A 16,390-nucleotide genomic window follows, 5' to 3' on the forward strand; every position below is an offset into this window, starting at 1 on the left:
CCCGTAGGTGAACATGAATGACCACAGGGAGATAGACGCGCCTCAAGTTACTCCAGCCAACACCGAAAGATGTATGGCCAGATTTTACTATCAAAGTAACGGTGAGGCTAATGGCGCGCGCCGTTATTTATGCATAAATGGTATAGCAACTTCAGGCAAGGAGTAGATGCGCAGTTATATGTGAGTATCCAAAAGATGTTGTCCGAATTGTGCCACTCTGCTGTTAGCTTTGTGAAAATGGCATTTCGCTGTCTACCTCACCATTGACATGCAGTAAATGTCATGAAGTTGTTGGATTTGCCCGGTAGGTACGAACTAAACCTACCGCAGATATTTCGGGTTAGTAATTACAAGTGTAAGGGAGCTTTTCACAACGTGGTAAGTGTTAATGACACCCAATCAACCCCTCTGACAACAGATATTAACTATTATAAGTGCGGAGTCTCATTCCTTCAGGTTTTAAATTTTTTGGGCTGGTTTTAAAAATGTCAAATTTTAAATTCTACATTTTCTACTTTTCCTTTGTCTCTCTCTCTAAAGCCAATCTTACTTTCCCTCTCTATTTCTCTTTCTGTACCTCATTTGACATTGAATTCATCCTTAAATTGGTAGACCCATCGTATCAGCCTGTTCTTGCCCCACGGAACTGATTTCTTCCTATCTCAACTCTATTTTTTCTCCCCTTGTCCAGTCTCTTCCCAACTACATTCGCGACTCTTCCGACACCCTCTGCCACTTTAACTGTTTCCAGTTTATTGGCTCCAACCGTTTCCTTTTCACCATGGATGTCCAATCCCTCTACACTGCCATCCCCCACCAGGACGGCTCCGCTTCTTCCTGTGCAGAGGCCTAACCAGTTCCCATCCACCACCACCCTCCTCCACCTGGCTGAACTTGTTCTCACATTGAACAACTTCTCCTTTGACTTCACTCACTTCTTCCAAATTAAAGGTGTTGCTATGGGAACCTGCATGGGCCCTAGCTATGCCTGCCTTTTCATGGGATATGTGGAATATTCTTTGTTCCAGTCCTACTCAGGTCCCCTCCCTTACCTCTTTTTCCGGTACATTGATGATTGTACTAGTGCCGTTTCCTGCTCTCGTCCTGAACTAGAAAATTTCATTCATTTTGTTTCCAATTTCCACCCTTCCCTCACCTTCACATGGCCCATTTCCAACTCTTCCTTTCCATTCCTCGACTTCTCTGTCTCAATTTATGGGGGGTAGGCTATCGACAAACATCCACTATAAGCCCACTGACTCCCACAGCTACCTGGACTACACTTCCTCCCACCCCGCTTCCTGCAAGGACTCCATTCCATTCTCCCAGTTTCTCCGTCTCTGCCGCATCTGTTCTGACAACGCCACCTTCCATACTAGTGCTTCCGATATGTCTTCCTTTTTCCTCAACCGAGGATTCCCCTCTACTGTGGATGACATGGCCCTTGACCGTGTTCGTTCCAGTTCCCGCACTTCTGCTCTCATCCCTTCCCCTCCCTCCCAGAACCACAATAGGGTTCCCCTTGTCCTCACCTTTCACCCCACCAGTCTCCACATTCAACAGATCATCCTCCACCATTTCTGCCACCTCACGCGTGATCCCACCACCAAACACATCTTTCCCTCCCCTCCCCTTTCAGCATTCCAAAGGGACTGCACCCTCCGCAACACCCTGGTCCATGCCTCAATCACCCCAACAGCCCCTCCCCACGGTACCTTTCCGTGCAAGCGTAGGAGATGCAACATCTGCCCTTTTACCTCCTCCCTTCCCACTGTCCAGGGCCCCAAACACTCCTTCCAGGTGAAACAGCGATTTACTTGTACTTCTTGCAACTTAGTATACTGTATTCGCTGCTCACGATGCCGTCTCCTCTACATTGGGGAGATCAAACGCAGATTGGGTGACCGCTTTGAGGAACACCTCCGTTCAGTCTGTAAGGGTGACCCCGAGCTTCCATTCGCTTGTCACTTTAATTCTCCGCTCCACTCCCACTCTCTGTCCTCGTCCTCTTGCACTGTTCCAACGAAGCTCAACGTAAGCTCGAGGAACAGCACCTCATCTTTCTATTAGGCACTTTAGTCTTCTGGACTCAACACGGAGTTCAACAATTTCAGACCATAACCTCTGTCCCTATTTTTTCAGGTGGCAGCAGTTGATGATTCTGCCATCCCATTTGCAACATTTAACCACTCTTGCCTCCCACCCCATCACAGACCATCCCTTTTGTTCTTTCCTCCTCCTCCCTTTCCCTGCCCCTGCTTAAAACCTGTTACATCTCTAACTTTTTCCAGTTCTGACGAAGGGTCACAGAACTGAAACGTTAACTCTATTTCTCTCTCCACAGTTGCTGCCTGACCTGTTGTTATTTCTAAAATCTCATTGGTTAGTTGCCCTGTTCACTCAGGTCCCAGATGGCCTGTTTCCCTCGCACTGTTATCAGCTCGTACTTTCAGCTCAAAATATGTGTGCCCACAAAGTTGTTGAAGGGTGCAGGGGCAAGTCTAACTCACAGCAGGCATATATTAGATGCCCTGTTACAACAAAATCTGGCCTAATATTATATGAAGCGAGGAGCTTATCAGCAATTTGCTGAAATAGACAAACTCACTTACATATACTTGCTCCTCAAAACTGTAACCGGTTAGCTAGACAAGGACTCTAACCTTAAATAGCCTTGCTAACTTTACATTAATCGTGGGACACTGAGTGCAACTTTATTCTGTATTAAGTACAGCCCAACTGATGAGGTCCTGTGATACATTTAAGGTCCTCTTGAACCTGTGATGATTTAAACTCAATGCTTAATTTTATGAAGGTATTAATTATTGTATCCTCAATGTGTTAATAAAGTAGTCAGTACAGAATTTTGTTCTGACTTTTTTTTTTTGAGTTTGGTTAAAAAAAAGTTAACTCACGCATTCAATGGTATGCTACATTTCCTAGTTGGTGAGTTTGGTTTGTTCAACTGTTAACATAATCTGACCTGGTTAATGTAATACAGATTAGAGGCAGGCTATAACCATAGGCATTTTATAACCATAGGCATGGTGGTAAATCTTTAGTCAGCTCTGTTAAGAGGGATTAAGGTAAAAAGGGGTTAAAGATTCATTGGATACTCTGATTAATATTCCTCACAGGGTCTACAGATTTTTTTTTTTCTTACAGAAGTGTAAAACCTCCCAAATGATTATCAAGTCATCTAACTGTATTTGTCTGGAATGGGCCTCTCTGAAAACTGGTCAAGTTAAGCTGCTGGAGAAATTGCTGACCATGGCAGATGATTCAAAAAAAAAAATTATTTAAATTATTTTTTTAAACTTATTTATACTTAATTTAATGATTGGGATGTTTTTTTAAATTTTATTTAAAGTTTAAGTAGTGTTTTGGGGTGCAGTACTTCTCATGAGTTTGACAGTTCTTACTCTCAAACTTATGAATGAAGTTTCCCCTCCCCTGATTGGCTGAACAGTGCTCACCTGATCCCAGCCGGCACATCGCACTAACTACGCCGCTGGGTCAGGTTAGCACAGCGCGCCGACATCAGAACCGGGCCACTGACAGGAAATCCACTGCGGGCCAGGTTTCAGATGTCGGCGCGCCGGGTTAAGTGCACATCGCGGCAAGCCCCCGACACCAAGTTCTGGGCCAATTTATTTCAGTAAGAGTAACCCATTAGAATTTATAAGATAAATGAATCCTGCAAAAAAGGTTACTGTCATAGTATCCAACATTTTAAAATCACAAATGTTCACCAATTCTATTTGAAAAAAAGTGATTTAATATTACTTTAGAAATAATGGAGGTTAAAAAAAAGTAAAAACTCTCTCTTCAATAGTTGTGAGTTAACAGAACAAATCATTCACAATATATTTAAAACTTTTCCTGAGCATTCTGAATAATTCACAAAATTAGCTGATCCAAACCAGTCCAAACCCCCTGCATTCTCACAGCGACCGAGAGACCGGCAGACCTTCAGGAGTTTCACCTACGGGATGGAAGGAGGTTCCTATTTGTACACGGATGTTGAACGAGGAAGAATATTAATTGCAATGTTAAATTGAAATTCTGTTGTTTTGTTTGGGTGGGGGGGGGGGGGGGAAGAGAGAGAAAGAGGGGGAAAAATTTCAGAGCTTTAACTTCTAAGTTTTACCCAAGGTTAATCATATCCCTCATAAGATTAAATATGTTGAAGTATAGTACATGATATGGCAAACTGTATATGGTCTGTTTGAAAAAACCAGCTCAATAGGTCTACTTGTTTTTCGAGTTCCATACTCTCACCTGTCACAAATCTAAAAGGTAACCATTTTTGAATCAAACTGCTGAAACGACTTTCTAAGAAACTCTCGCCCCAGAGGTGAAATTTCAGAACGAAGCCTGTGCTAATACCGGAATCTGTGTTAACCATAATAAAAATGTCCTTATTTGTAGGCTGTAAAAAAAAATCAAGTTTATCTACTCGGGCATCATTGTCAATTGTCCCGATGGTGATCTAAGTGGTTTTTTTTTGAAAGGGGATGGGGTAGGTCATGTAAAGACTAAAAAAAGCTATGCTCTATTTCAACATTATCCTCAGAATGAAATCAGTTCTGTCATCAAGAATGGAAATATCTAATATAGGTGCTACATAAGCTTTAACGATACTATAGAAGTGAATCCAAAACATTAGGCTGGCCACATACAGCTTTCAACAGCAGCGTATAATTTTTTTTTTGCCAAACTACCAACTTTGCTATATGGTGACTGGTATCATCCTGCTTCCACATCCACCACAACCATTTTGGCTAGGTAGAATTGATTGATTCAGCCATTAATGGATTGAGAATAATTCACACATCTTATTTGCAAAGGGTTTCAAATCATAGAAATTTACAGCACAGGAGGCCGCCATTCAGCCCATCTTGTCTGTGCCAGTCGACAAAGAGCTATCCACCCTAATCCCACTTTCCAGCACTTGGTCTGCAGCCTTGTAAGTTACGGCACTTCAAGTGAATATCCAAGTATTTTTTTAAAATGTGATGAGGGTCTTTGCCTCTACCACCCTTTCAGGCAGTGAGTTCCAGACACCCACCACCAGGAGAAAACATTTCTCCTCAAATCCCCTCTAAACTTCTGACCAATTACTTTAAATCTATGCCCCCTGGTTATTGACTCCTCTGCTAAGGGAAATAAGTCCTTCCTATCCACTCTATCTAGGCCCCTCATAATTTTATACACCTCAATTAGGTCTCCCCTCAGCCTCCTCTGTTCCAAAGAAAACAACCCCAGCCTATCCAATCTTTCCTCATAGCTAAAATTCCCCAGCCCAGGCAACATCCTCGTAAAACTCCTCTGCACCCCCTCTAGTGCAATCACATCCTTCCTGTAATGTGGTGACCAGAACTGCACGCAGTGCTCTAGCTGCAACCTAACTAGTGTTTTATACAGTTCAAGCATAACATCCTTGCTCTTATATTCTATGCCTTGACTAATAAATACAAGTAACCCATATGCCTTCTTAACCACCTTATCTACCTGTCCTGCTGCCTTCAGGGATCTGTGGACATGCACTTCAAGGTCCCTGATCTTCTCTTCGTGTCCTACCATTTATAGTGTATTCCCTTGCCTAGTTAGCCCTCCCCAAATGCATTACCTCACACTTCTCCAGACTGAATTCTATTTGCCACTGTTCTGCCCACCTGACCAGTCTGTTGATATCTTCCTGCAGTCTGCAGCTTTCTTCTACATTATCAACCACACGGCCAATTTTTGTATCATCTGCAAACTTCTTAAATCATACTTACTACATTCAAGTCCAAATCACTGATGTATACCACAAAAAGCAAAGGACTCAGTGCTGAGCCCTGCAGAACCCCACCGAAAACAGCCTTCCAGTCACAAAAGCACCCGTTGACCATTACCCTTTGTTTCCTGCCTTTGAGCCAATTTTGGATCCAACTTGCCACTTTGTCTTGGATCCCATGGGCTTTTACTTTCGTAACCAGTCTGCTATGCGGGACCTTAACAAAAGCCTTGCTAAAATCCATATAGACTACATCAAACGCACTACCCTCATTGACCCTCCTTGTTACCTCCTCAGAAAATTCAATCAAGTTAGTCAGACACAACCTTCCCTTAACAAATCCATGCTGACTGTCCCCGATTAATCCAAGTCTTCCTAAATGAAGATTTATCCTGTCCCTCAGAAATTTTTCCAATAATTTTCCCACCACCGAGGTTAGGCTGACTGGCCTAATTACTTGGTCTATCCCTTTCTCTCTTTTTAAGCAATGGTACCACGTTAGCATTCCTACAATTCTCTGGCACCACACCTGTAGCTAGAGAGGATTGGGAAATGATGGTCAGAGTCTCTGCTATTTCCTCTCTTACTTCTCTTAACAGTCTGGGATACATTTCAACCAGGCCTGGGGATTTATCCACTTTCAAAGATGCTAAGCCCCTTAATACTTCCTCTTTCACTATGTTTATTTCATCTAATATTTCACACTCCTCCCTGATTGCAATGTCTGCATCGTCCCTCTCTTTTGTGAAAACAGATGCAAAGTATTCATTAAGAACCATACCCATGTCTTCCACTTCCACACACAGGTTATCTTTATGGTCCCTAATAGGCCCTACTCTTACTTTAGTTATCCTCTTGCTCTTAAATGTATTTATAAAACATCTTTGGGTTTTCCTTGATTTTACTTGCCAATATTTTTTCATGCCCTCTCTTTGCTTTTCTAATTTCCTTTTTGATTTCACCCCTGCACTTTCTATACTCTTCTCAGCATTCTGCAGTATTGAGTCTTCGGTATCTGTCGTAAGCTTCCCAGGAAGCTCTAGATTTGTTAGTCCCACCCTTTTTCTTTAAGGGAACATACTTGCTCTGAACCCTCACTGTCTCCTCCTTGAATGCCTCTCACTGCTCTGACACTGATTTACCTTCAAGTTTCTGTCTCCAGTCCACTTTGGCTAAATCACCTCTCAGCTGAGTAAAACTGGCTTTTCCCCAATTGAGAACTTTTATACCTGGTCCATCCTTGTCCTTTTCCATAACTACCCTAAATCTAACTGAAATATGATCACTACCACTAATGTGCTCTTTCACCGATACCCTTTCCACCTGCCCAGCTTCATTCCCTAAAACTAGGTCCAGAACCGCCCCCTCTCTTGTTGGGCTTTAAGAATTTAGCTTCCTCTATGCCTTTCACACAAATTTTATCCCAGTTAATATTAGGGAAGTTGAAATTCTCTACTATTACTGCCCTATTTTTGCATGTCTCAGAAATTTGCCAACATATTTGCTCTTCTATCCCCCTCTGACTGTTCGGAGGTCTATAGTACACTCCCAGCAGTGTGATTGCCCCTTTTCTGTTTTTCAGTTCAACCCATATGGCCTCATTGGATGATCCTTCTAAGATATCCTCCCTCCTCACAGCTGTAATTGATTCTTTAATCAATATTGCAACCCCCCCCCCTTTTTATCCCCCTCTCTAGCTCGCCTGAAAACCCTGTAACCAGGAATGTTGAGCTGCCATTCCTGCCCTTCTTTCAGCCATGTCTCAGTAATAGCTATATCATACCATACTCCCACGTGTCTATCTGTGCCCTCAGCTCATCTGCCCTAGACGCCTTGCATTGAAGTATATACCATTTAGCACTGCCAAGCTCCCTTGTTGTCTATTTTATAGCCTTTGTTTCCTCTGCCTACCAAACTCGCTTACTACTTTTCTGTCTTCCATTTCCAGCTTTGCTCCTCTCCCTTCTGAATCCACTCTTAGGTTCCCATCCCCTGCCAAGCTAGTTTAAACACTCCCCAACAGCACAGGCAAACCCCTCCGCGAGGATATTGGTCCCGGTCCTGTTGCGGTGCAACCCATCCAGCCTGTACAGGTCCCACCTCCCCCAGAAACGGTTCCAATGCCTCGGGAATCTAAAGCCCTCCCTCCTGCACCATCTCTCCAGCCACGCAATCATCTGTTCTATCCTCCTGTTTCTGTACTCACTAGCACGTGGCAGCGGGAGCAATCCGGAGATTGCTACCTTTGAGGTCCTGCTTTTTAATCTCTTTCCTAGTTCCCTAAAATCTGCCTGCAGGACCTCATCCCTCTTTCTACCCATGTCGTTGCTATCTATGTGGACCACGACCTCTGGCTGTTCACCCTCCCCCCTCAGAATGTCCTGCAGCCGTTCAGCGACATCCTTGACCCTGGCACCAGGGAGGCAACATACCATCCTGGAGTCACGTCTGCGGCCGCAGAAACACATGTCTATTCCCTAACTACCAAATCCCCCTACCACTATTGCTCTTCCACTCTTCTTCCTCCCCACCTGTGCAGCTGAGCCACCCATAGTGCCGTGGGCTTGGCTCTGGCTGCACTCCCCAGAGGAACCATCGCTCTCCCCAGTATCCAGAACTGAATACTGGTTAGCGAGAATACTGGTTTCTTAAATTGAAGAGTCAAACTTTCCCTCTTAATCTGAAGCTTAAGTGAAGACTATTTTAAGTTAGAGACTTGATTAATGGCAGTCCATCGTGCTAGCCAACACTGAAGCATGAAGTGGCGAAGATACAGACCTGCTCAGACAATTTTTTTGTAATAACAGCTCTGTAAAACAGCCGGCACAGGCACGATGGGGCGAATGGTCTCCATCTGTGCTGTAAGATTGTATAATTCTAACTACACACCGAGGTGAAGCCTTCCACCATCTTAGACCACATTGGCTCCATGAATAGCCTACGCCAGAGGCATGCAGGATATCATACATTGCTAGGTTTCTTCCTCGTCTAAAGGCAAAATACTACGGATGCTGGAAATCTGAAATGTAAACAGAAAATGCTGGAAAAACTCAGCAGGTCAAGCAGCATCTGAAGAGAGGTCTCCACAGATGCTGCCTGACCTGCTGAGTATTTCCAACATTTTCTGTTAACATTTCATCCTAATCTACATTTGCCATGAAAGGTGATACTCCAACATTTTGATTTTTTAAACCAGGCTTGACTTCCAGTTATTAAAATTGTATCTAGTTAGTAGAAAATGCAAGTAGAAGTCACATCTGTCATGGGTTGAGAAGGTCCTATCTATGGGTTTACAACGAGGGGTCAGTTTTAACCCTGAGCAGGTATCGGGCAGGCGAGAAGATGGCAGAGCAGGTACTAGCAGCAGAAGATTGGATGGCTCTTGACTTGCAGGTAAGTGGCAGGGAGGGGTTTTTGGGAGAGTCTCATTGGAGGGAAAAGGAGATTGCGACTTTCCCCACGGGGGCCCTAATGAGCACTCATGCATTTAATTATTTATGAAAATTAACCATATGGCAAGATAGTGGTTAAATCCATTTTTTATGAATATTCATACATAACAAAGATTATCTTGTAAAATACTGCACCTTTGCATCTTGTTTAGTGAGAAAATCTACAAATCCAAAGCCCCTGTGTGTGCCAGTTCCACCCATTTTCTTAGGCAGTCGCACAGTCTTTATTTCTCCAAAGGTACTGAAACAGAAGGAAAACATATTGATGGATTCAATACATACATTTCATTATTGCTATTCAATACCTGACTGTCTAAATGTTTGGAAACAGCTTTTATGTTTTTGAATTCTAGGCCATGGAATAGCCTTAAACTAGTAAGACGGGGGGGGGGGGGGGGGGGGGGTATCTACAAGAAATGAAACCAGCCTAAATATAAACAAAATAGGAAAGAGCATAGGAAAGAGTAAAGTAAGGGAGGACATTGAAAGCCAGGGAATAAATAGAATTATAGAACAGAAGTTTAAAAAGATGGTAAAAAAAGTGAGAGGAACTCCTATTAAAAATGAGTTAATCTGTCTGTACAGCAATGCACAGAGTGTTCGTAATAAAACAGGGGAGTTGGAGGCAATCATGTGTTGCGAGGAACCAGACATAGTAGGGATTACTGAGACATGGCTGCAGAAAAACAGGACTGGGAATTAAACATTGCAGGGTATAACATATTTAGAAAAGATAGAGAAGGAAAAAGGGGAGGTGGAGTAGCTGTACTTATTAGGGACAATATAATGGCAGTAGAAAAAACTGACGCAGCTATCAGCAAAACAGAAATAGAATCCACGTGGATAGAGATAAAAGATAATAAAGGATCAATCACACTAATAGGGGTAGTCTACAGACCACCTAATAGTGGAAGGGAGGTGGAGGAAGAAATATGCAAACAAATTAGGGAAATGAGTAAAAAAATACAATAATAATCATGGGGGGATTTCAACTACGAGGTAGGTAAAGGGGATAAGGGAATGGAGATTCTACGATGTGTACAGGACTCCTTTCTAACCCAATATGTAAAAAGCCTGACAAGGGAGGATCTGCTATTGGATCTAGTTATGGGGAATGAACCAGAGCAGATAAGAGAAGTAAAAGTAGGGGAACATCCAGGCAATAGTGACCATAATATAATACGCTTTAAGATAATAATTGAGAAAGACATAAGTATGACAAAGACCAGGGTAATAGATTGGGGAAAAGCTGATTTTTGCGGGGCTGAGAATAGAGCTTGGGAAAATAAAATGGACAACAATATTGGCAAACAGTGATGTAGAACAGCAATGGGAAACACTTAAAACGGTGTTCAAGAGTGTCCAGGAAAAATATATTCTGCTAAAAAACAAGAACAAGCTAAACACTAATGAGACACAGTGGATGAATAAAGCCATAAGGAAAAACTTGAGGGTAAGGAAAGAGGCATACATTAAGTACATGGACAACATGATAAGGGAGAATACGAAGAGATTGGGAGAGAAGTCCAAAAAACAATTAGGAAGGCAAAGAGGAACAATTAAATTAAATTATCTTAAAACAAAGTAGTAAAATATTTTACAGGCACGTCAATAAAAAAGAAAGATTGGGGTGGGGATAGGGCCATGAAGGGATGAACTGAATAATACCACAGGCAGCGATAAAGATGGCAGAGATATTGCATAATTACTTTGCTTCAGTATTTACCAGGGAGACAGTACAGTGGACATGACATCAGATGATGAGATTAGTAATGAGATAACTGCATTTAAAATAAAATGAGGAGATATATTAAATAAATAATGAAACTCAAACAGGATAAAACCCCTGGTCCAGACAGATTACATCCGTGCATTTTCAAAGAATCCAGGGAAGAGATAGCAGAGGAATTTAGTAATTCGCTGGAAAAAGGTGTAGTGCCAGAGGACTGGCAGAGAGTTAATGTAATACCTATATTTAAGAAGGGAGGTAGAACATGTCCAGGGAACTATAGACCAGTCAGCTTAACATCGGTGGTAGAAAAATAATGGAATCCCTACTAAAGGAGAAAATGGAAGAACATCTAGAAACCAAAAATAATGAAAAATAGTCAGCGCGGATTTCAAAAGGAAAAGTCTTGCTTGACCAACCTAATTCAATTTTTTGAAGAGGTAACAGAGAGTGGACAGAGGTAATGCAGTAGATGTAATTTATCTCGATTTTCAAAAGGCCTTCGATAAGGTACCACATAATCGACTAATGAATAAGTTCAGGGAATGCGGAGTCAGGGGACAAGTAGCAGAATGGATAGCTAGCTGGCTTCAAGACAGAAAGCAGAGAGTAGGGGTAAAGGGTTGCTATTCAGAGTGGCAGAAGGTGGGAAGTGGTGTTCCACAATGTTCAGTGCTGGGACCACTATTGTTCAAAATTTATATTAACGATTTAGGCTTTGGAATCAAAAACACAATTTCTAAATTTGCGGGCGACACCAAATTAGGGCGGAGAGTTAATATCGAGGAGGACTGCAACAAATTACAGGAGGACATAAATCAACTTGTGAGATATTACATTTTGGTAGGAAGAATAGGGAGGTCACTTATTACTTGGAGGGTGCGAGTCTAGGTGGGGTAGAGGAACAAAGGGATCTCGGAGTATAAATACACAAATCACTAAAAATTGCGACACAGGTTAGCAAGGCCATAAAAAAAGCAAACAAAGCACTAGGGTTTATTTCTAGTGGTATAGAACTGAAAAGAAGGGAAGTTATGTTAAACCTGTATCGAACCTTGGTTAGACCACACTTGGAGTACTGCGTACAGTTCTGGTCGCCATATTATGAAAAGGATATAGAGGCACTGGAGAGGGTGCAGAGAAGATTTACAAGGATAATACCAGAAATGCGAGGGTATACATATCAGGAAAGGATGAACAGGCTGGGTCTCTTTTCTCTTGAAGAGGCTGAGGGGTGATCTAATAGAGGTCTTTAAAATCATGAAACGTTTTGATGGAGTAAATACAGAGTGTTTCCACTTGTGGGGGAAGATCATAACTAGAGGCCATCAATATAAGACAGTCACCAAGAAATCCAATATGGAATTCAGAAGAAACTTCTTTACCCAGAGAGTGGTGAGAATGTGGAACTTGCTACCACAGGGAGTGGTTGAAGCGAATAGTATAGATGCATTTAAAGGACAGTTAGATAAGCATATGAGGGAGAAGGGAATAGAGGGTTATACTGATAGAGTTAGATGAGGAAAGAAGGGAGGAGGCTCGAGTGGAGCATAAATGCCGGCATAGACTGGTTGGGCCGGATAGCCTGTTTCTGTGCTGTATATCCTATGTAAACCTACGTAATACACAATTTCCCTTTTCACCAGTTTGGAATAGTACAAATCAACACTTGTTGGCAAGGCAGAAGTGCAATGTACATTAGTTGAGGTAAAAAAAAATTAATTTTTTTTTTTTTTTTTAAATCGCTAAATTCTAGAGTTTTAACAGTCCGTAATATCACCAAATATTTACATAGTAACCAACATCACTATTTGGGCCAACATTTGCGATCGGAGACTTCCCGCGGGCAGATGCCTCCGACCTGTAAAATGTCCACGAAAATACCTGGTGGCCCGCAGAGCCCCACATATCCCAGGGGCGCAAGCGGTTCGTAGGTGCTCCTTGGATCATGTGGGCTGGCCTAACCAATAAAAGGGAACCCCCAATCATACTTTTGACAGGTCTGTACATACGAAACTATCATAAGGATGAATGGGGATCACTTAAAAAAAATACAATATCAAATACATTTTAAAAAAACATTTAAAATTAATTAAAATGCCATTTAATTAAATATTTTAAACAAAAATGTAATTAAAATATTTTTACAGGGCTAAAAATAAAATTACCTTTTGAAGAGTATTTTTAATTTATAAATGAATGATAAAATTACATTTTTCTATTTTTTAAAACTCTTATGCCGGTAAAAGCAGGCCTTACGCCTACTTTTACCAGGCGTAAAAATTTGACAGGCATTCAGCGGCAGAAGCTTTGCAAATAGCGCAACTCACCACCTGCAGGGGCCCATCTCCTGGGCATGCGGAGGATCTGTCAAATCGCAAGTGCCGGGTTTCAGCGTGTACCTAAACCTGGAACTTGCATGGCCCCTACAGGCGCGTATGCGCTCATGGGGATCACAAAATACGGCCCATTGTATTTGACATCATTAACTTGTGGACTACTGGCTGGTTCAGGGGAATTCCTGTCTCGCTTGCCCAACTGGTTTAGTTTTCAGCTCGTTTATTGTAACGCTGGAACAAAACAATAAATTTGTTCAAGTATCAATAGCGTTATTAATATAATGTTGACCCGAAGCAACTAAATTAGAGAATTTTACATAAAAGTAAAATGCAAACACTACCATTCTTTTCCTATTCTCTCCCCCCCACCCCATTTTCTCTGTCCTATTTTTTAAACATTAACTTCCCATTTTATTTTTCTACCCTTACCCCACTCTCTTTTACCTACTTTAGCTCTTCTTCCTCACCCACTTAAATTTAAAATAGTTAACTTACTATTATCCATCACTGTTCACAGTATACAGTTAATTATAGCTGGAAACTGGCCTGAAAAGATGTTTTTTCAGTCAAAATTCTAGATTCTCAAGATTGTCTTGAACTCAAAAAACACCTCAGCCATTGTGTTGGAAAGTCTTTGATCTCACTGGCTGTGAACAGAGGGAGATGAGATAAAGGGACAGATGCAGAATATTGCACAACGGCCAGCTTTTTAAAGAGAAAGCTGCGAAGAAATAAGGCCTACCAAGAAGGACACGATGCAGGTGTAGAACTTAATTTGTTTAAGTCAAGGAAGATAACCCACTAATGTGGATAGGTGTAGCATTTCATTATTGTTCTACTATTATGCAAAGACAAGTTGTACCTACTGAACATAGTGAATCTGATCATAATTGTTGTTCTGTATGTTCATTTGTAGTGACATAAAGCAGCTTATCAAGCATCAATAAACCAAGTGTTTGTTCAGTACCCCTTCAGAGAGATTAAAGTAGTACTAGTATTCGTAAAGAAATAGTACTGGAGAAATTAATGGGACTAAAAACCGACAAATCCCCTGGACCTGATGGCCTATATCCTAGGGCTTTAAGAGAGGTGGCTACAGAAATAGTGGATGCATTGGTTTTCATCTTCCAGAATTCCCTAGATTTTAGAATAGTCCCCGCAGATTGGAAGGTAGCAAATGTAACCCTCACTATTCAAGAAAGGAGGGAGAAAGAAAACAGGGAACTACAGGCCAGTTAGTCTGACCTCAGTAGTAGGGAATATGCTAGAATCTATTATTAGGGACGTGGTAACAGGGAACTTAGAAAATCATAGTATGATTGGGCAGAGTCAACACGGATTTATGAAAGGGAAATCGTGTTGGACAAATCTAAGAGTGGTTTTTGAGGTTGTAACTAGCAGGGTAGATAAGGAGGAACCAGTGGATGTAGTGCATTTGAATTTTCAAAAAGCATCCAATAAGGTGCCACACAAGAGGTTATTACACAAAATTAGGGCTCATGGTATTGGGAGGTAATGGACAGAAAACAGAGAGTAGGAATAAAGTAGTCTTTTTCGAGTTGGCAGGCTGTAACTAGGGGTCAGTCCTTGGGCCTCAGCTATTTACAATCTATATCAACAACTTAGATGGGGGGGACTGAGTGTAATGCATCCAAGTTTGCTGATGATACAAAGCTAGGTGGAAAACTAAGCTGTGAGGAGGATGCAAGGAGGCTGCAAAGGGATATAGACAAGTTAAGTGAGTGGGTAAGAACGTGGCAGATGGAATACAATGTGGAGAAATGTGAAGTTATCCACTTTGGTAGGAAAAATAGAAAAGCAGAATTTTTTAATTTTTTTTTTAAAAAAGGTCAGAGACTGGAAAATGTTGGTATTCAGAGGGACCTGGGTGTCCTTGAACACGAATCACTGAACGTTAACATGCAGATACAGCAAGCAATTAGGTAAGCAAATGGTATTTTAGCCTTTATCACAAAGGGATCGGAGTATAAGAGTAAAGAAGTCTTACTGCAATTTTATAGGCCTTGGTGAGACCACACCTGGAGTACTGTGTACAGTTTTGGTCTCCTTACAAGGAAGGATATACTTGCCTTACAGGGAGTGCAACAAAGGTTCACTGGAATGATTCTTGAGATGAGGGGCTTGTCCTATGGACACGAATATCCAGTGCAGGCCACAAGAAGATACTATTGTTAAGACCTCCATCATGCAAGTAAATATAGTGCAGTGTAAGTTAACTCCCATAAAAAATGAGATGCTTAGACCTCTTGTGGGAGCAACTGACACCACTGAATTGGAGTAAGCATCTGCAGCACACCTGAATTTGTAATAAATGTATTATATTTACATCCAAATTTGGATTTGGCAGTTGTTAAATTCAAGTATGGGAAACACATCAATTTTAATTTAAGATGTGGGTCAGAAAACAATTTGGAAATGACTTAATAGGTACTGTATTTCCTTACTAACAACATCGGCAATGTCCCTCTGAACAAAACTGGAGGATAGAAGAGGTGAAGTTAACTATATACTACTACTTAAAAGTAGATTTGCTGAGATGTCCTACTGTGACTTGTATTGATCTGTACAAACTTGGAATTATTTCAATGCTTCCCCAACATTTTGCAAGGGAACTAAAGGTCAGCAGCAACTCAATCTTCTTGCAGAAGCAGCACATGGTATGAGTTTCAGGACAAATACTTTAAAACTTTAACCCATAAAAACTTCGGTTGCATGGCACAATTTTTAAATAGAAGACTTTCCATGTAATATTGTGTTTCTTCAGCAAAGCTAGTCTATGTAGTTTTATTCAGTCAATGAAGATTACATGTAATGCACTCCTTTACTGCATTCCACTCCACAACTAACATTTGCATTTAACATGCTGAGGCACGGCTACGTGGAAAAGGTAAAATGATTTATTCTGCAGTGATATGGGAAGGCATAAATAATTGATATTTTTCATGAGTTAAAACATTAAACCAGTTAAAAGAACATGAATCAGATGGTTTTATGTCAAAGTAAGGGCTAACACAAACATTGCCAGTTTCAGAAAAAGTATGACTTAGACAAAGATCATTTGCTTCTA

At 41.4% G+C, this 16,390-nt stretch overlaps 1 protein-coding gene across 2 annotated transcripts in view; it reads right to left on the reverse strand.

Moving 5' to 3' along the window:
- The window catches only part of rbm19 (RNA binding motif protein 19), a 292,795-nt gene that overhangs the window by 134,697 nt on the left and 141,708 nt on the right, over positions 1–16,390 (reverse strand). Inside the window, exon 22 of one of the 2 annotated variants that reach the window (XM_085961763.1) lies at positions 9,370–9,475. The exons of the other annotated variant lie outside the window; for it this stretch is intronic. Coding sequence (XP_085817889.1) covers positions 9,370–9,475 — 106 coding nt within the window. The remainder of the gene's footprint in view (positions 1–9,369; positions 9,476–16,390) is intronic. 2 annotated transcript variants of the gene reach the window in all.

The sequence above is a fragment of the Somniosus microcephalus genome, chromosome 19, assembly GCF_052327205.1.
Source record: "Somniosus microcephalus isolate GS21.2 chromosome 19, FLI_Smic_1.0, whole genome shotgun sequence".
Taxonomy (NCBI): Eukaryota; Metazoa; Chordata; class Chondrichthyes; order Squaliformes; family Somniosidae; genus Somniosus; species Somniosus microcephalus.